This window comes from Ranitomeya variabilis, chromosome 1 (assembly GCF_051348905.1).
Source record: "Ranitomeya variabilis isolate aRanVar5 chromosome 1, aRanVar5.hap1, whole genome shotgun sequence".
NCBI classification, from domain to species: domain Eukaryota; kingdom Metazoa; phylum Chordata; class Amphibia; order Anura; family Dendrobatidae; genus Ranitomeya; species Ranitomeya variabilis.
This window is the reverse complement of record NC_135232.1, coordinates 866,519,071-866,539,467: the sequence shown is the minus strand read 5'-3', so window position 1 is coordinate 866,539,467 and position 20,397 is coordinate 866,519,071. Positions and strand designations below refer to the sequence as shown.

Below are 20,397 nucleotides of genomic sequence, written 5' to 3'. Positions count from 1 at the left end.
CTTTCTTGTGCTTCATGCCCCATTTCCGTTTTATTTCCCTACCTCTGTTCCTTCCTCTGGTTCCTGTTCACTATGCATGGATGGACAGATGGGAACAAATAGCTATTTGTTCCACATTTCCACTCACTACAGTCTAGAACCCCTTGTTGGCATCCCTGATTTATCCCACATTGACTAGTCCACTGGGATTTTGTTTGGGCTAGCAAACTGAAAGGTGTACTAGTTACGCAGGAAGATCAACCACCAGACTACTGCATCATGCTCAGCTTTCTAAGGAAAGCCTTACGTGCATGCCTGCACAGTGTGCCTAAGTGGCACAGCTTTAAATAGAATAAACTTTATTTAAAACTGTGACTTTTTAAAGACTTGTTGCAATGGACTTTGGGTCCCTTGCCCCTAATCCAAAAGCCTAAACATGCTACTTCACAGCCCTTTCAACTTCTGACACAAGACAAGGCAAAGGGTTTATTGTAAAGGCAGGCTATTTGTGAGGTGTTACCAAGATATGAAAGGATGCTTAATAATCAAACAAGAATGCTTACCTAACTTCTATATAACATTAAATAACTAATGCTACATTTGGTAGGTTGAAATATTATTGATAATCGCTGCCTCACCAAGTCACCATGACCACGGGTAACATCTTACGGTGTCAATTTTAATGTCTGCGCTTAAAATATAACACAATGGAGCCCATAAATCAATGCACATGTACAAATAGCAAGAACAAATGTTTATCTTAGTGACATTGTGACATGTAATCCCCAAATAATCTCATGATATTTTAAGAAAATTTACCCTTTTGTGTTGGGATGCATTCATAGCCATCCTGGGCCACAAGCGGCCCACGGGCCACATGTAAAACATCCATGCTATAGAGTTGGCTTTGAAAACTGTACTAGTCATAACATCTAGGAAGGATTTCGGCATCTCCAAGACACTGCCATTTCATTTCTGATAGTAAGAACTTTCTTTTCCAAAGCAATAGAGATGGGTGAACCGTCGCCGCCGGTCACTGAGGCTGCGCTCGCAGCAGTTCAGTCACCAGAGGTCCTCAGCCTGGACGGTCACCTCTTGACACCTTCCAGGTTGAAAACTATTTATCCCCCAGACATGGATTACGGCGTGGTGACAGAATGACAGATGAGGTAAGGGATAACTGTGTTTGTTATTTTTAAATAAAAAGTAAAAGTGTGTTTTGTTTTGTTTTGTATGGTTTATTTAACATACAACTATAGGATTAGTAATGGATAGATGTTTTATAGACGCCTCTCCATTACTAAGCCATGGGCTTGATGTCACCGGACAATATAAAGGTGACATCAACCCCACAAGTATTCCCACTTGCCACCGCTACAGGGCAAGTGGGAAAAACCGGGCAAAGTGCCAGAATTGGCGCATCTAATAGGTGTGCCTTTTCTGGATGGCTGCGGGCTGCTATTCTTAGTCTGGAGGCCAATATCCATGGCCCCTTACCAGCCTGAGAATACCAGCCCCCAGCCGACTGATTTAGCAAGCCTTGTTGTCAAAATTGGGGAGGGACTCCATAATTAATTAAATAATTAAAAAATACGGCATGGGGACCCCTCTATTCTTGATAACCAGCCTTGCTGAAGCTGGCAGCTGAGGGTTGCAGACCCCTGCTTTGAGTTTTGCCTGGCTGGTTATCAAAAATACAGGGAAACCCACGCCATTTTTATAAAATATTTATTTACAGCGAAGGAGCAGTTAATGCATCAATCAGCTGCTCCTGCTCTCATTGTTATTAGCAGAAGCAGGCGTCGGATGATGGGAGCAGTAGTCCTATTATCTGACACCAGTGACCGCGCATAAACTTTATACCACCGATCACCGTGGCTCTCTGACCAGTGGGGATGATTTCAGAAGCGGAGTTTGCCGTTCTGCTTTACACAAGACAGCATGGCAAACATGGATGTTCGGGCCCCCCATTCAAGTGAATGGGGTTTGGGTTAGGGCCCGAACTTTTTGAAACTGTTCGGCCAAACCCACCCTCCCCGAACATCCAAGTGTCCGCCCACCTCTACAAAGCAATCCTTTCAGTGGACAATGCGAGAAGGCCACATTCACACGTTTAGTATTTGGTCAGTATTTTCACATCAGTATGTTAGCCAAAATCAAGAGTGGGTGAAAAATAAAGAAGTGTTGCACGTGTTTCTATTATACTTTTCCTCTGATTCCTGCACTCCTGGTTTTGGCTTTCAAAAACTGATGTAAAATACTGACCAAATACTGAACTTGTGAAAGTGGCCTTATTCACATTGTCCACTGAAATGATTGCATTGGAAAAGAAAGCTGGTACTATGAGATGGCAGTGTCTTGGGGGTGCTCAAATCCTTCCCAGATGTGATGACTAGTCCAGTTTTCAAAGCCACCCCATGATATTGCGAGTCCTTATAAACATATAAATAGGCAGGGAAAGAAAATATTTATGTAACCAAATTTAGTTTAATGTAGAAATACTACATATAGCTATGTTTATGGCCATTTTTACTGTAAATCAGCTGTCTGTAGTCCATTTGTGCCATCTTTTCAAATCAAAATGCTCACATTGAGTGTATGTTTTATAAGCAGTTTATAAATGAAAGGCTGCTTTCTTTTGATCAAAGCATGATGTGAGTTATTTGTCCTTCCTCTCACAAAGAAATAAAATAACAAAAAAAAGCATTAGGTCTAACAGTATTGCAGAGTTTATGGAGGCACATAATTGAACACGTCTGTGTTTTTGGACAGATTTCAATTGCAACTGTAATTAGGAGTTTCTTTTGAATAATAAGTTAATTAATTACTTTATAGCAATTCTTTGAGAAAATGTTGTTATTGGCAAAATCTCCCTTTGAGGCTAATCCAATCCTCAGGGGTACAATGGTTGGTAGCAAGGGTCTTGAAGTCAACAGTTGAAATAGCAGCAGGTATGTTGGTACATGAATCACCGCTATAACTACTAAAATATGTTCTGCAAATCATCTTATAAGTGGAGGAACTGAAATATATTATATGACAAGAACAGTATTATTACCAAGCCCACCACACAGGCTGGTCTTTACTTTTTTCCTGGGTAGATTGAGTTTAGATTTCAGGAGTCTATACACAAAAAAAGTCCACCATAGGAACTAAATTATAGGGTAGTCTACAGCATTTAACCACCCACCAAGTAATCAGTTTTATTCTGTGAATTTACCTTAAAGCAATCAATTCATCTATTGCACTGCCCATGGGACAATTAAGCATTACAGTGTGCTCATGGTGCTAAGCCCTCCAGAGAGTTGGAAGTTGAGACTGTTTGTAGACACTTTCCATTAAAGGGGTATTCTCAAGTACAAAAGTTATTCCCCATATGTGAAATAGGGGATGAATTCCCAATCACTGGGTGTCCAACATTAGGCCCACCATGGACCCTAAGACCCATGGCTCTGAAAAGTCCTATGTGAATGGAGCAGTGGCTGATAATGTGCCCCTCCACTATATTCTTTCTCAATGAATTCTCCAGAGATATCCTAAAGATACTTGGATGCTGCCATCCGCTGGTTTTTGGCAAACGCATAAGAATGAAAAGTACTGCAGTGTGCCTGATGATCAAACTCTATTCCATTCACACTAAACTTTTCCGAGCCCTAGTCTGAGGGGATCTTAGCAGTCAGATCCCCAGCGATCGAGAAGTTATACACTATTTCTCAGATAGGGACAACTTACAAACTTAAGGATACATATTTAATTATTTAAATCACTCCACCTATGAATTCAGAATTTCCCAATTGAGTGTTTCAAAATAGGTTTTCTGAACCAAATAATATACTTGTATCACACTAAAATAATTATTTAAAAGACCAGAACAAATTCAAAGTAAAAAACACTTGACTATAAAGAGTCTATTGAAGACTACAGCTGGCCATAGACTTTTGATATCTGACAGCTAAATGATAGTTCAGCTGACAACTATCTCTCCCAAATCTCCGATAAACAGGAATGCTCTCCTTGGTTATTCACACATGTTCACTATGAAAGGATCAGAATCATCCGTAGGTTGGGTTATCTCCCCAATGAACAAAAGGAATGAACATTTGAGTTCCTACCTCCTGATCCTTATGTCTCCTGACATAATCTGTTGGGAAACTTCCATACATGTTAGATAATGTGTCGATCCCTACCAAATTGCTGGGTTTGGCAAATTTTTATCTAATATGTAGTGGGGGACTTAATTTGTAGAAAAGTAGTTTGGCTTAAACTTAGCAGAGAAAGTTTCGAAAAAAGTGAATACTTTTTATTTGTGTAATGTAATTTTTTTTTTAAATCTTACAGTGCGATGCTGACGCAATGCATATTTTGCAGCTACAAGTATCCTCACTTAATTCTACTGGAGCATTGACATCTTGGTTTCCACTGCGGTCAGACTGAGCAAGAAGCACAGAAGCTACCTCTATATCTCTTACTCAGTCTGAACAGACATGTAACCAATGAATGGCTTAAGCCATCGCATGTCTGTCTAGCAAATAAGGTTAGAGACCATCGGGGAACCCAGGAAGCATTGACACGAGAACAGTAGGGGGATCAATATGGTGAGCAGTTGTAGGTCAACTTTAGAAACAATATTCTGAAATTGGGTACGGTAATTTAGAATATATATAAAATGCCGTTACATTATTTATTTACACCCCCACCTTTAAACTAGCTATACATAGTAAATCAGCTAGCCATTTTCACATATTCATCCGGACGTGCAACCAACTAGTATGTATAAGGAGACCCTGCTTTTATTGTTTTTCTTTATAACTTGATGTATATTTTTTGAAATGTGTGCAAGGAAACAATGTGTGGACTAAGAAACAGAGCTAGGAACTGTATCGCCATATAAAAACGTCATTATAAACTGTGGCATTCATTCATATAATAAAAGTGTAATAATAGCGCCACCTGTGCCTACCAGATTATCTTTGGATTCAAAGACCTTTCGATATATCCTCAGTATTTTTCAGTCTTTGTCTATAGCTTTGGGTGCACTATTCTCCTAGGCAGCACTCATCAATATTTAGCAGGCAGCTGCTTCCATACAGTATAAGGCTTCTACTAATTTGACAAGGTCAAAAGTGGCATCATTCCCATTGCAAACAATTGCAAAACGTTAGACTAGGCTTTTCTCGAATTAATCACTAAATCATTAACTTCCCTGTCACTGAAAAAGTATACTAACTAATGCCACTGTCCTAGTCAATCAATAGTTTTAGACAGGGGATACAAGTCCTTTTCTCCCATGAGAACTGCTAAACCTTTTTTCTAATTTCAACCTTACTGATCGAGAATCTCTAATTCCACAACAACCACTCTTATTCTCTGCATGCTTGATCCACACATGCACTGCACAAAGTCTTCTCTTCATGACTTGATCATGTATGCTGGCAGTGTTAGAGCTACATAAATTTGGGTAGTATCTAACAGTAAACAGCACTTATGACCTGATAATATAAATCCCATTTGACAGATATACTTTTAGTTACTAGATTTCTCAGGGTATCTTAAAGGGGTTGTCCAGGACCTTATTTTAGTGGCCTATCCTTAGGATGGGTCATCAATAACAGATTAGTGGTTGGTGTGACCTACTTGGTGCTGGTGGCAGCCGGATGTGCTCAGTTGTGGAGCCGAGGTACAGCACAGTAGTGTACAAGATTAGTATGTGAGGAATAGTGAATGATGTCCTACATGTTTATCAGTAAAATTGGAAGATTTGAAATACTTTTAATATGACACAAATCGATCAACAGCAAATGAATTTCCTGGGATGAGAAGATCTAGGTGAAAGGTACCCTCAGATGAAAAAAGTGGATAAATAATGAGGATCAATGAAAAATAAATAAAAAGGGCTTTAAAAAAACAAACAAAAAAAACCAATGTGTTTTTGTTGTATCCAGGTGTCTCAAAATGGTTGCATTACAATAATCCTTCACCGTGACACTCAAGCAAGGACCTCTCTGAGCTGCAATAGCTGCAGGAGCTCACGCTACACATGGACCTGCCAGCCATTGCAGCTCAGAGAGGTCCTTGCTTGACAGTCACGGTGCAGACTCGCTGTAACGCAGCCACTTTGAGACACCTAAGGAAAGCTGCATACAGATTAAATGCTTTGTGTTTTTTTTATTTACTTTTCATCAATCTTGGTGGTTTATCAACCTTTTTTTTCTTTTGGGAGCGCTTGTCATCTGGATCTTCTTACACCAATTATGCTCTTGTGGAACTCTCTGCAGAGGAATATTCCACAGCAACTTGGTCAGCTGCATCCGTTTGTTTTTTGTATAAGACATATATGGATTTATGCCCTACCTGCACAACCTTAGCAGGTGAGAGGCCTTCCTCTGCATGCTTCATTCCTCCCCTGGCAGGATCGCCGACTCACTCACTGCCGTGACACCATTCCCGCACCTACTCCTCCTTCCTCTAGTGCCCCAAGGTCTGTGCACTTCTTGCAGATCCCCAGGTACTGTGCTTATTGCATGCCCTCCCGGTATCTTAAAGAGACAGTGTGTGCGTCATCCTAAAGTGTCCCCAGCCAATGGCTGGGAGACACTTATTATTTAAGCCACCTCCAACTGAGCAACATATTATATCAATAGTCTCCATGCTTGCTAGTTCTCAGGTCCCCAGTACCTGTCTGTCAGTTTACCTGTCCTGTTCCTGTCTGCTCGTACTTGCTGTGTTTTCCTGTATTCCAGCCATGCCTGTCAGCACCTGCCTGCTTGCATGTCAGCCATTCCCACCAACACCTGACTGCATATCAGCCGTGTCTGCCAACACCTGCCTGTCTGTCCATCCGCTGTGCCCACAAGCAGCTGCCTGCCTGCATATCAGTCGTGTCCACCAGTACCTGCTTTACTGTATACCTGCCATGTACACCAGTACCTGCCTTACCTGCCTGCACCTGCTGTTACAGCTTCCTGCCCCTTTGGGGGTCAGCTGCCGTGTGTCCAAGGTTCGTCATGGAGTAGCACATGGCATCCATCTGGAGCTAATTCTTACCCCACCACTGGGGCTCTAGTGAAGAGTTTTGTGCTTGCTTAATCATGCCCCCAGGTTCTCATTGGTTCATTGGTTCACGGCACGGTGGTTCCACCACACAGCCCATTGCATACTCTCAGAAAAGCGCTACTCTCTCTTTTTTTCTATGTAATATATAAATTAAATTTCCTGGAATAATTTGTCAATTTAAAGTTTAAAGAAATCTCTCATCTCTATTTAATATGTAAAAATTATTGTAAGATTTACATATTATAAGATCGCAAAAATTGTACCAATTTCTGACTCCTCCTATTAACCCGCCTCGCCCCATTGTTTTGTTAAAAGTGCAAAACTCAAAAATCTGTGACTTTTCCATGCTATTTTAACTTCCCACAGTAATATTTTTCTTTAGTGGCCAAAATGTAATCGAATGTGGTCCTAATCCAGATATTACAATACGAAAGTATGTATGGTTGACAAGAATGTGACACTTTAAAGGAGTTTTGGTGCTTAGACCACAATATGCAGCACAATTGTCATGTAGGAATGCTATTCGTAATGGGGTATGCGCTAGCGTTTTGAATCATTTGTTTTGTTTATCTTGCACCATTCTTGACTATGTACAATGCACAGGCGCATATGAGAGAGTTCCTGAAGCATCTGGTGTGCAAGCGCGAATTATTCGCACTATACACCGCCCCTAGGCATATGTAAGGTGCAAGCGCACTTAAGAATACACATGACTGTCTATTACGCAGACGCAAGCCTAGTTGAGGGGCGAGAGATTTGCGCATGCGCATTATTATACATGACCTTGCAGCTCCAATTCTGGGGCATTTTCAAACACGCTGGAGCTGCCTGCCATAGCCGTCTCTCACAGCTGGTAAAGATTAAAATACAATTATGGTACCTTTAAATAGACGAGACGCTCCACACTAGGTACGCTCGCCTTGAAAAATACACCTTGAGTGTCGGAATGCGTGGGTCCTCCTTTCCTTCTCCTGGCTGCAGCGCTGCTTATAGGACCAGGGGGGCGGCGATAGTGGACTGGTTAGGGTGAAGTATTATGCTTACCTTATGTTGGATATCCACCTGTGTACCCTGTTTAGATACTTACACTTGCATTGTAGGGTGATACCTTGGACACTTAATGTTATTGTGGAAGGAACCAGGTCTACTTTATTTATAGTGTATATTCTTTGTCATTATAAGCATTGTCGCTAACATATGGGCCTTATATATTAACCCCTTAACGACCGCCGATATGCCTTTTAACAGCGGCAGTTAAGGGTACCTAAGCCACAGTGCCGTTAATTAACGGCGCTGTGGAAAAAGTGAATAGCGCCCCCCAGAGTCAGATTTTCTCTGGGGTCTCGGTTACCTGGGGTAGCCGAGACCCCAGAGAACATGATTCGGGGTTTTTTTACCGACCCCCAAGTTGCGATCGCCGGTAATTAACCGTTTACCGGCGGTCACAAAAAAAAACGCGATATCCCATTTAATTTCTCTGTCCTCCGATGTGATCGCACATCAGAGGACAGAGAAATGGGGTCCCCAATCGCACCCGATAGCCCCCTGATACTCACCTGTCTCCCCCGGGGCTCCTCGTGGCTCCCGATGGGCGCCGCCATCTTCTTCCGGCCAAAAAATGGCGGGCGCATGCGCAGTGCGCCTGCCGGCCGGCACCCGGGAGGTCTTTGGGGTCCCGGCTGCCGGGGGTAGCCGAGACCCCAAAGAACATTATCGGGGTCGGTTTTCACCGACCCCTGTTTTGCAATCGCCGGTAATTAACTGTTTACCGGCGACCGCAAAAAAAAAAAAAGCAACGTGTAATTCTCTGTCCTCTGATGTGATCGCACATCAGAGGACAGTGAAATAGGGGGATTCGGGGACCCTGTTATACTTACCAGTGTCCCTGGGTCCTCCTGTGTCCTCTCCTGGCCGCTGGCTTCTTCGTTCGGTAAGAAAATGGTGGGCGCATGCGCAGTGCGCCCGCCATGATCTGCCGGCCGGCAGCTAGAGGAGTTGGGGCTAAAATTAGGGTTAGGGTTGGGGCTAAATTTAGGGTTAGGGTTGGGGCTAAAGTTAGGGTTAGGGTTGGGGCTAAATTTAGGGTTAGGGTTAGGGTTGGGGCTAAATTTAGGGTTAGGGTTGGGGCTACATTTAGGGTTAGGGTTAGGGTTGGGGCAAAATTTAGGGTTAGGGTTAGGGTTGGGGCTAAATTTAGGGTTAGGGTTGGGGCTAAATTTAGGGCTAGGGTTAGGGTTTGGGCTAAAGTTAGGGCTAGGGTTAGGGTTAGGGTTGGGGCTAAATTTAGGGTTAGGGGCTAAAGTTGGGGCTAGGGTTGGGGCTAATGTTAGGACTAGGGTTGCGGCTAAAGTTAGGGTTAGAGTTGGGATTAGGGTTAGGGTTTGGATTAGGGTTGGCATTAAGGTTACTTTTGGGATTAGGGTTAAGATGAGGGTTGGGATTAGGGTTAGGGGCGTATTGGGATTAGGGTTATGTTTGAGGTTAGGATTGAGATTAGGATTAGTGGTGTGTTGGATTTAGGGTTCTGATTAGGGTTATGGTTGTTTTGGGGTTAGGGTTGTGATTATCGTTAGGGTTGTGATTAGGATTATGGATCGGGTTGGGATTAGGGTTAGGGGTGTGTTGGCGTTAAGGTTGGAGTTAGAATTGGGGGGTTTCCACTGTTTAGGTACATCAGGGGGTCTCTAAATGCCACAGCCAATTTTGCACTCAAAAAGTCAAATGGTGCTCCCTCCCTTCTGAGCTCTGCCGTGCGCCCAAACAGTAGTTTACCCCCACATATGGGGCATCAGCGTACTCGGGATAAATTGGACAACAACTTTTGGGGTCCAATTTCTCCTGTTACCCTTGTGAAAATAAAAACTTTGGGGCTAAAACATCTTTTTTGTGGAAAAAAAATATTTTTTTATTTTCACAACTCTGCATTATAAACTTCTGTGAAGCACTTGGGCATTAAAAGTTCTCACCACACATCTAGATAAGTTCATTGGGGGGTCTAGTTTCCAAAATAGGGTCACTTGTGGGGGGTTTCTACTGTTTAGGTACATCAGGGGATCTGCAAGCGCAAAAGAACGCCCGCAGACCATTCTATCAAAGTCTGCATTCCAAAACGGTGCTCCTTCCCTTCTGAGCTCTGCCATGCACCCAAAGAGTGGTCCCCCCCAAACATGGGGTATCAGTGTACTCAGGACAAATTGGACAACAACTTTTGGGGTCCAGTTTCTCTTGTTACCCTTGTGAAAATAAAAATTTGTGGGCTAAAAATCTTTTTTGTGGAAATTTTTTTATTTTTGTATTTTCACGACTCTGCATTATAAACTTCTGTGAAGCATTTGGGCATTCAATGTTCTCACAACACATCTAGATAAGTTCCTTGGGGGGTCTAGTTTCCAAAATGGGGTCACTTGTGGGGGGTTTCTACTGTTTAAGTACATCAGGGGCTCTGCAAATGCAACATAACGCCCGCAGACCATTCTATCCAAGTCTGCATTCCAAAACAGCGCTCCTTCCCTTCTGAGCTCTGCCATGCACACAAACAGTGGTTCACCCCCACATTTTGGGTATCAGCCTACTCAGCATAAATTGCACAATACATTTTGGGGTCCAATTTCTCCTGTTACCCTTGTGAAAGTAAAAATTTGGGGGTGAAAATATCTTTTTTGTGGAAATAATATGATTTTGTTTATTTTCATGGCTCTACATTATAAACTTCTATGAAGCAGTTGGGGGTTCATAGTGCTCACCACATATCTAGATATGCTCTTTTGGGGGTCTAGTTTCCAAAATGGTGTCACTTGTGGGGGGGTTTCTACTGTTTAGGTACATCAGGAGCTCTGCAAATGCAACATGACGCCCGCAGACCATCCCATCAAAGTCTGCATTCCAAGCGGCGCTCCTTCCCTTCCGAGCCCCGATGGGTGCCCAAACAGTGCCCCCCCACATATGGGGTATCAGCGTACTCAGGACAAACTGGTCAACAGATTTTGGGGTCCAATGTCTCCTGTTACCCTTGAGAAAATAAAAAATTGCAGGCTAAAAAATCATTTTTGAGGAGAAAAAAGGATTTTTTATTTTCAAGGCTCTACGTTATAAATTTCTGTGAAGCACTTGCGGGTTTAAAGTGCTCACCACACATCTAGATAAGTTCCTTAAAGGGTCTAGTTTCCAAAATTGGGTCACTTGTGGGGGGGTTTCTACTGTTTAGGCACATCAGGGGCTCTCCAAACGCGACATTGCGTCCGATCTCAATTCTAGCCAATTCTACATTGAAAAAGTAAAAAGGCACTCCTTCACTTTCAAGCTCTGCGGTGCGCCCAAACAGTGGTTTACCCTCACATATGGGATATCGATGTACTCAGGAGAAATTGCACAACAACATTTGTGGTCTAATTTCTCCTGTTACCCTTGTGAAAATAAAAATTTGTGGGCAAAAAGATCATTTTTGTAGAAAAAATGCGATTTTTTATTTTCACGGCTCTACGTTATAAACTTCTGTGAAGCACCTGGGGGTTTAAAGTGCTCACTACTAGTATTGAGCGATACCTTCTGATACTTGAAAGTATCGGTATCGGATAGTATCGGCCGATACCCGAAAAATATCGGATATCGCCGATACCGATACCCGATACCCGATACCAATACAAGTCAATGGGACTCAAGTATCGGAAGGTATCCTGGATGGTTCCCAGGGTCTGAAGGAGAGGAAACTCTCCTTCAGGCCCTGGGATCCATATTAATGTAAAAAATAAAGAATTAAAATAATAAATATGGATATACTCACCCGTCCGGCGGCCCCTGGACCTTACCGCTGTTAACCGGCAGCCTCCGTTCCTAAGAATGAGGAGTTTAGGACCTTCGATGACGTCGCGGCTGACATCGCGGCTTGTGATTGGTCACGTGCCACTCATGTGACCGCTCACGCGACTAATCACAAGCCGCGACGTCATCGCAGGTCCTAAACTCATTGAGGAGTTTAGGACCTGCGATGATGTCGCGGCTTGTGATTGGTCGCGTGACCGGTCACATGAGAGGCACGCGACCAATCACAAGCCGCAACGTCATCGAGGGTCCTAAATTCCTCATTCTTAGGAACGGAGGCTGCCGGTTACAATCGGTAAGGTCCAGGGGCCGCCGGACGGGTGAGTATATCCCTATTTTTTATTTTAATTCTTTATTTTTTACATGAATATGGATCCCAGGGCCTGAAGGAGAGTCTCCTCTCCTCCAGACCCTGGGAACCATACACTGGGAACTTCTGATTCCGATTTCCGATACCACAAAAATATTGGAACTCGGTATCGGAATTCCGATACCGCAAGTATCGGCCGATACCCGATACTTGCGGTATCGGAATGCTCAACACTACTCACCACACATCTAGTTAAGTTCGTTAAGGGGTCTAGTTTCCAAAATGGTGTCACTTGTGGGGGGTTTCCACTGTTTAGGCACATCAGCGGCTCTCCAAACGCGACATGGCGTCCGATCTCAATTCCAGCCAATTCTAAATTGAAAAAGTCAAACGGCACTCCTTCTCTTCCAAGCTTTGCGGTGCGCCCAAACAGTGGTTTACCCCCACATATGGGGTATCGACGTACTCAGAAGAAATTGCTCAACAACTTTTGTGGTCTAATTTCTCCTGTTACCCTTGTGAAAATAAGAATTTGTGGGTGAAAAGATCATTTTTGTGTAAACAAATGTGATTTTTTATTTTCACGGCTCTACTTTATAAACTTCTGTGAAGCACTTGGGGGCTCAAAGTGCTCATCACACATCTAGATAAGTTCCTTGAGGGGTATAATTTCGAATATGGTGTCACTTGTGGGGGGTTTCCACTGTTTAGGCACATCAGGGGCTCTCCAAACGCGACATGGCGTCCGATCTCAATTCCAGCCAATTCTGCATTGAAAAAGTCAAACGGCGCTCCTTCTCTTCCAAGCTCTGCGGTGCGCACAAACAGTGGTTTACCCCCACATATGTGGTATCGGCATATTCAGGAGAAATTTCACAGCAAAATTTATGGTTACATTTCTTTTTTACACTTGTGAAAATAAAAAAATGGTTCTGAAATAAAATGTTTGCAAAAAAAAGTTAAATGTTCATTTTTTCCTTCCACATTGTTTCAGTTCCTGTGAAGCACGTAAAGGGTTAATAAACTTCTTGAATGTGGTTTTGAGCACCTTGAGGGGTGCAGTTTTTAGAATGGTGCACACTTGGTTATTTTCTATCTTATAGACCCCTCAAAATGACTTCAAATGTGATGTGGTCGCTAAAAAAAAATGGTGTTGTAAAAATGAGAAATTGCTGGTCAACTTTTAACCCTTATAACTCCCTAATAAAAAAAAATGTGTTTCTAAAATTGTGCTGATGTAAAGTAGACATGTGGAAAATGTTATTTATTAACTATTTTTTGTGACATATCTCTCTGATTTAAGGGAATAAAAATACAAAGTTTGAAAATTGCAAAATTTAAACATTTTCACCATATTTCCGTTTTTTTCATAAATAATCGCAAGTAATATCGAAGAAATGTTACTATTAACATGAAGTACAATATGTCACGAAAAAACAATCTGAGAATCAGCAGGATCTGTTAAAGCATTCCAGAGTTATAACCTCATAAAGTGACAGTGGTCAGAATTGTAAAAAATTTGCTCTGTCATTAAGTACCAAATTGGCTCCGTCACTAACGGGTTAAATGTATTTGAGTACATAAGACATTAGCAGCCTATAACATTGGTGCAAACTTAGGTATAGCCGGAAGATGTTTATATATGTGTATTCCTTTTGAACACTGTATTTGATTATCGGATCTATTATGTCTGTTCCATTTGGAATGTTTTTAGATGTTTTTAACTGTTTGCAGTGCCTTGTGTGTGGAAATAAACAATTTTGTACTTTGTTTAAAGGGAACCTGTCACCCCCAAAATGATGGTGAGTTAAGCTCACTGTCATCAGGGGCTTATCTACAGCATTCTGTAATGCTGTAGATAAGCCCCTGATATAACCTGTTTTTCTCCTCTTTCAGGTAACATTATACTCACCCAGGGGCGGTCCCGCTGTGGTCCGGTCAAATGGGTGTCTCAGGTCCGCTCCGGCGCCTCCTATCTTCATTCCATGACATCCTCTTCTGGTCTTCACGCCGCGGCTCCGGCGCAGGTGTACTTTGTCTGCCCTGTTGAGGGCAGAGCAAAGTACTGCAGTGCACAGGGCCTCTCTGACCTTTCCGGCGCCTGTGCACTGCAGTACTTTTGCCGGAGCCGCGGCCTGAAGACCAGAAGAGGACGTCATGGAATGAAGATGGGAGGCGCTGTACCGGACCTGAGACACCCATCGGAGCGGGACCGCCCCTGGGTGAGTTAATCTAACGTCTTTTTCTCCTCTTTCAGGTAACATTGGCGGCTTATCTACAGCATTACAGAATGCTGTAGATAAGCCCGTGATGACGGTGAGCTTACCTCACCATCGATTTTGGGGGTGACAGGTTCCCTTTAAATTCTTGTGGTGATCCTATTTGTGTATGCATGTACCTTTTTCTAATATGTTTATGTTTATGGCATGTTATGCCTTACATGCATTTCAGTGATCCCATTTGATGACGTTATATTTCTTCTGATGGTGCCCATTTCAAAACAAAAATTTACTTTAAAAGAGTTTTTCCATAAACAATATTTATCTATTATCCACATGGATGATAGCTGTATGACTGCTTAGGAGCTGGCTATTAAGATCCCTACTGATCCCAAGCAAAAGGAGACCAAAGCCTTTCTTGTGAATGGGCAATAAGTGAACATGTGCAACTATTTATTGTCTTTAATGCCTAAAAAAGTTAAGCTAATGAAGTATTTGAATGTTTTCACTAATAATTTCTTTGAAGGACGTTTGAACTCCGTACTTGTGAACAGCAGGGATACCAGTGGTGAAACCCCTCGTAGTCATACATATTTCATCTATTAGATGCTAAATGTCTGTTATGTCACATCCCCTGTAAATAATGTTTAGATTTACTAACAGTCCTTTCCAGGACCCATAAAGTGTAGTGTAAATTCCTTTGTTGGAAGTGACCTACTTATCATGGTGAGACCTATAAATTCTTCAGCAGTTTGTCCTCAGCATGATCTCATTGCACTAATGAGAACTCTCCAGCAGGACATGGAGTTTGCAGCTACTTTCCAGTCTCTTCTACCTTTGTAAAATTATACTCTGGCTCTCAGTGAAGTTTACAAAAGAATGAAGCGTTTACTTCATAACTTTGATGTCAATTGTCCACCCCCTGGTGTTTTAATGCAATTAGCAGCCTCCAAGACAAAAATTTCAAAGATCTGAGTTTTCATCACTCACTCATGAAAATCAACTCCAAAGCATTTGCTGGTTACACAGATTTCCATTCAGCACAACTTTCTTCATCTTGTTCTCCTGAAAGCATCTGCTGAATGACACTTTAAAAAGCTTCATTAGTGATTTCATTTAACTAACACTCTACAATGGAAAACTAGCAGCTCATTGCGCACAAGTAAATATGGACGGGTCACTCAGTATGCTTACCAAGTATTTCAACCCAAGGGGAGTGAAATGTTCTGTGTGTGTCTCCCACTAACTTATTATACAAATGTTTGCTGTAAATGACAGGATATGTATAGTGATATGTGGGGGTGGACAAAACCCCCTCTTGTCGAGTTACTCTGTGTGTTCTGCAAACGGGTGAAAAGTGCACGGTCTTAGAATTTACAATATATTAGTCAGTTACTGCTTCATAGACTTGAAGTTTAAAGGGAACATGTCACATGATTCATGATGCCAAAACCACAGATAGCATCCCAGCATGGATCCCAATTAGCTACTCCCTGCATGATCAGCTAGACTGACCGTTCTTTCCTTAAAGGGAATCTGTCACCCCAATTTTTTGCCTATAAACTGTGGCCACCGCCATCAGGGGCTTATCTACAGCATTTTGTAATGCTGTAGATAAGCCACCTATGTATCCTGAAAGATAAGAAAAGCCAGTTAGATTATACTCACCCAGGGGCGGTCCCGGTGCAGTCCGGTCCGATAGGCATCACGGTCTGTGTCCGGCGCCTCCCATCTTCCTACGATGTCGTCATCCTCCTTGCTTCCTGTCATGGCTCCTGCGCAAGTGTACTTTATCTGCCCTTTTTAGGGCAGAGCAAAGTACTGCAGTGCGCAGGCGCCGGGAAAGGTCAGGAGGCCCGGCAGGAAGCAAAGAAGAGGACGTCATCGTTTGAAGATGGGAGGCTCCGGACCGAGACGGCGATGACCATCGGACCGGACCGCACCAGACCGCCCCTCCAGGTGAGTATAATCTAACTTGTTTTTCTTATCTTTCAGGTTACATCTGGGGCTTATCTACAGCATTACGGAATGCTGTAGATAAGCCCCTGATGGTGGTGGCCACAGTTTTTAGGTGAAAAATGGGGTGACATATTCTCTTTAAGTGACAGTCTATGTCTCTTTCTCCTATGCTAGCATTAGCATGTGACATCAGCGCAAAGCCAAGTAATCAAATATCTGTAGACCTTATCATAGACTTATTATTATTATTATGTATACATTGTTTTTTGTTTTCATTTGTTGCTTTTCCAAATATTGTTCAGCATGTTCATAGCATGCATAATTTTAAATATTTAAATTTGTTTAAATGTTTGCAACAGTGTGAGATGAATGTGTAAATCATGGGGTAGACGTTAACCCACCAGATCATAAGCAGCAGTTAATTGAGGAAAATGATATGAAAGGTGGATTTAATGACCTTAACAAACAAATAATGGTATAAATTTACAGTATTATTTATATATTAAATTAGTGTTTTTTTCTTTTTCTTCTTGCGTTTTCTTATATTGATGGTGAGGAGTGTATACATTATATTTTTTTCCTATATATCTTTTACTTAAGTAATTATGATTGATGACCAATTGTTTTTACACAAAAGCCACAAAGCCATTGTATAACTGATGTACATCTGTGTTTTATTACAGAGTTTCCCAGACCCGGCCAGCAGGACCCCAGACCAGGTCAGTTTGTAGTAAGAACAAGATTTTAATTTAATTTATACTTTCCATTTATAAGATGTCTGTCTTCATTTCCTAAGTTCTCTTGATTATTTATCCATGAATAAATCAAGCAGAACCATTCCCAAGCTGTAAACCTAAGAGCTAAGAAATGTGATAGTGGATCCACCATCTAATATCTAGACCTTCACCCTTCACCTGGTATTAGATTGCATATACCAGCAATATCTGACATGATTATTATCTACAAATATTATAATGGCACAATATATCACCCAATCTATATAATTAGAAATTACATGGCTGAATGTGCATAATAATTGTGATATTGGAGATTTCTTTTAAGTTTTCAATTATAGCATATCTATGGTGGATATAATTGACAATTGACTATTTTTTCTACATTTGGAGGCTTCTTGGCTGGTTGTATATACAGCTCTAGCAAAAATTAAGAGACCACCACATCAAAACCCTGTCATGGGCAGCCCAATCTCCAGACCTGAACCCCATTGAAAACCTCTGGAATGTAATCAGGAGGATGGTGGATAGTCACAAGCCATCAAACAAAGAACTGCTTACATTTTTGCACCAGAAGCAGTGTGAAAGACTGGTGGAAAGCATGCCAAGACGCATGAAAGCTGTGATTAAAATCATGGTTATTCCACAAAATATTGATTTCTGAACTCTTCCTGAGTTAAAACATTAGTATTGTTGTTTCTAAATGATTATGAACTTGTTTTCTTTGCATTACTTGAGGTCTGAAATCACTGGGGTTTTTGTAGTTTTTCAAGAATATTCTTTTTATTTGGGGGGATTTTTTAACAATTTATGGGAAGGGGATTATAGTTATAGACAATAAGGTGAGTAATTAAACATAACATAGTGATGTAAAACTTGTTCTATTAGACAGGTAAGTAAGAAGATATATTCAGAAGAAGAATCAATAGAGAAAAGGTTAATGCAAGAGGAAAAGAATGTGGAAGGAAAAGTTAGAAAAGGAAGACGAGAAAGGGAAGGAAAGAAAAGGGCATAGGAGAAGGTTGGATCAGAAAAACGTGGAGAGTAGGGACGGGGAAAAGATCATCCTTATTGACAAAATATTTAAAATAAAACTATTTTCAATTTGCTTCGTTAAATATGTAATTGTACTTGTATTTCTTGGCAAATAATAAAGCTTTTAACCTAAAAGGGGGAATTCCGACTTGAGGAAAGAAATAGGTTCCAAGATGACCATGTGGAATAGTATTTTTTAAAATTCAATTTCATACAATTCTTTTTTGTAATTTTGACCACTTCTCCTTTTCAGAAAAAAAAAAAAAATTATTGCTTGGAAATTCGGAGATGTTTTGTCAGTACTTTATAGAATAAATGAAAAATTCACATTTTACTCAAAAATATAATATATATAAAAATATATACATATATAAAGAGAAAAATCAGACAAACTGAACATTTTGCCGTGGTCTCTTAATTTTTGCCAGAGCTGTATATATACCCATATCGGCATGTAGATGTGGCATTTCTAAAACTATCACACTAGAAAGTTGTCACGCAAACTTAAGCCCCCCATCACGTTAAGTAGCTGTTGTCTGGCAGCTATCTGGTCCAACATTCCCATACACAGGAGCTGTCGCTATGTCAAACACTCCTGTGTCCTTTATGAGAGAGCAGTTGGCAGACATCTTTGGCAATGGCTTATTTCTGAGAGAACAACAGGATCAGCAGTGCGAAAATGTACATGTCAGAATCTTTTTTCCTTTGACAATCCTGTGTGGGGGGTCACAGTAAATGGTAGACCATTAGCCGAACCCACCAATATCTGCACTTTCGGCTAAAGTTAGTCTTGTATGGGGCCTTAATACACAAGAAAAAAAAGTAGAAAGTTAACCCTTGACAGCACAACAAAAGTTATTGAATTTGTATCATAAACCTAGAGAGAACCCCTACAATTTTCTTTCAGCATTGCAACAGATGGATGACCAAAGTATTCCAGTGATTTTATGTGCATGACAGACTTCACATGTGAACAGGCTTTCGTCAGTTCAAGTTTTGACTAATGAAGTGTTGAAGGACATTCTTATAAATGTCGTTCAGATTCAAGGTCACCAGAGTAAATGCTTGTCTTAACAACACTATTAATAAGTAATGGGAAATAATACTATGACTATGAAATATACCTTACATAATTCACACCATAGCTAATCCCACCCTTGGTCTTGTCTGTCTCTGGACCATATGTCTCTCGGCTTAATTGGCACTAGATCAGCCATTTCTTTGTTGTTCTAAACAGATGAATCTTAAGTTATAGCATTCCGTAGTCTTTTACACATTGACAGACCAGAATTGCTTCAATGAGTGACATGTCCCTAATTATACCATTTGTAATTCAAACTCCGCAAGATGCAAATAATGAATAGACCCTAGTGGTTGGCTCTTTATATCATAATTATAACTGCGACGTAAAAGGAAATAACAATGCTTACTATGGTTCAACCAGTAATTTTCCAGTCTGGCTCCAACCTTTGCATATTTGTGGCTTTACTATAGCATTAAGACTGCTTTAGTTTTTACTGAATTGTACATAAAGTATAGTGCAAGAGTATAAGAACTATGTACATGAATCATTGTAACGACAGAGAGAGCAAAAATATGTGAACAATATTTGACAGCTTAAAACTAATGATCACATATCTTTTGTTTCAATATTATTCAGTTTATTTACAGTGATGAGATAACGTGCTCTGATAACATGTTATCCGAGCATGCTCGCGTGTTAACCAAGTATCTTGGGCATGCTCGGCTAATATATTCGAGTCCCTGCGGCTGTATGATTTGTGGAGGTAGACAGCTGCAACACATGCGGGGGTTGCCTGTTTGTTAGGGAATCCCCACATGTGTTGTGGTTGTCTACTGTCACAAAGCATGCAGCTGCAGAGACTTGAATATGCCCAAGATACTCGGTTAACACCTGAGCATGCTCGGATAACATGTTATCCGAGCACGTTAGTTCACCATTATTTATTTATTAAAGGGAACCTATCCTGTTGTACATACACTTCAAAGGGTGGCCTGCATAGTATAGAGGAGAAGCTGAGCAGAAAGAATGATATATAGGTTTGTTGAAAAAGATTTAGTATTACTTGTATTTTAGTAATTGAATTCCCGCGTGTTTGTATGAATAAAGGCCAGTCGGCGAGGGTCCTACTCAATGGGAGACAACTATCTCTGCGTGGACTGCCCCCTGGAATCATATTCATGCAAACATCAGGGATTCAATCAATAAAATACAAGGTCTACTGAATCTTTTCCAACAAAAATGTCTATCACTCTACTTACTGTAGTT

The 20,397-nt window shown here is 41.2% G+C and overlaps 1 protein-coding gene across 2 annotated transcripts in view; it reads left to right on the top strand.

Moving 5' to 3' along the window:
* UNC5C (unc-5 netrin receptor C) overlaps window positions 1-20,397 on the top strand; it is a 530,679-nt gene that overhangs the window by 95,177 nt on the left and 415,105 nt on the right. For both annotated transcript variants that reach the window (XM_077277392.1, XM_077277402.1), the window contains exon 2: window positions 17,022-17,057. In XM_077277392.1, the coding sequence (XP_077133507.1) occupies window positions 17,022-17,057 (36 nt within the window). The remainder of the gene's footprint in view (window positions 1-17,021; window positions 17,058-20,397) is intronic.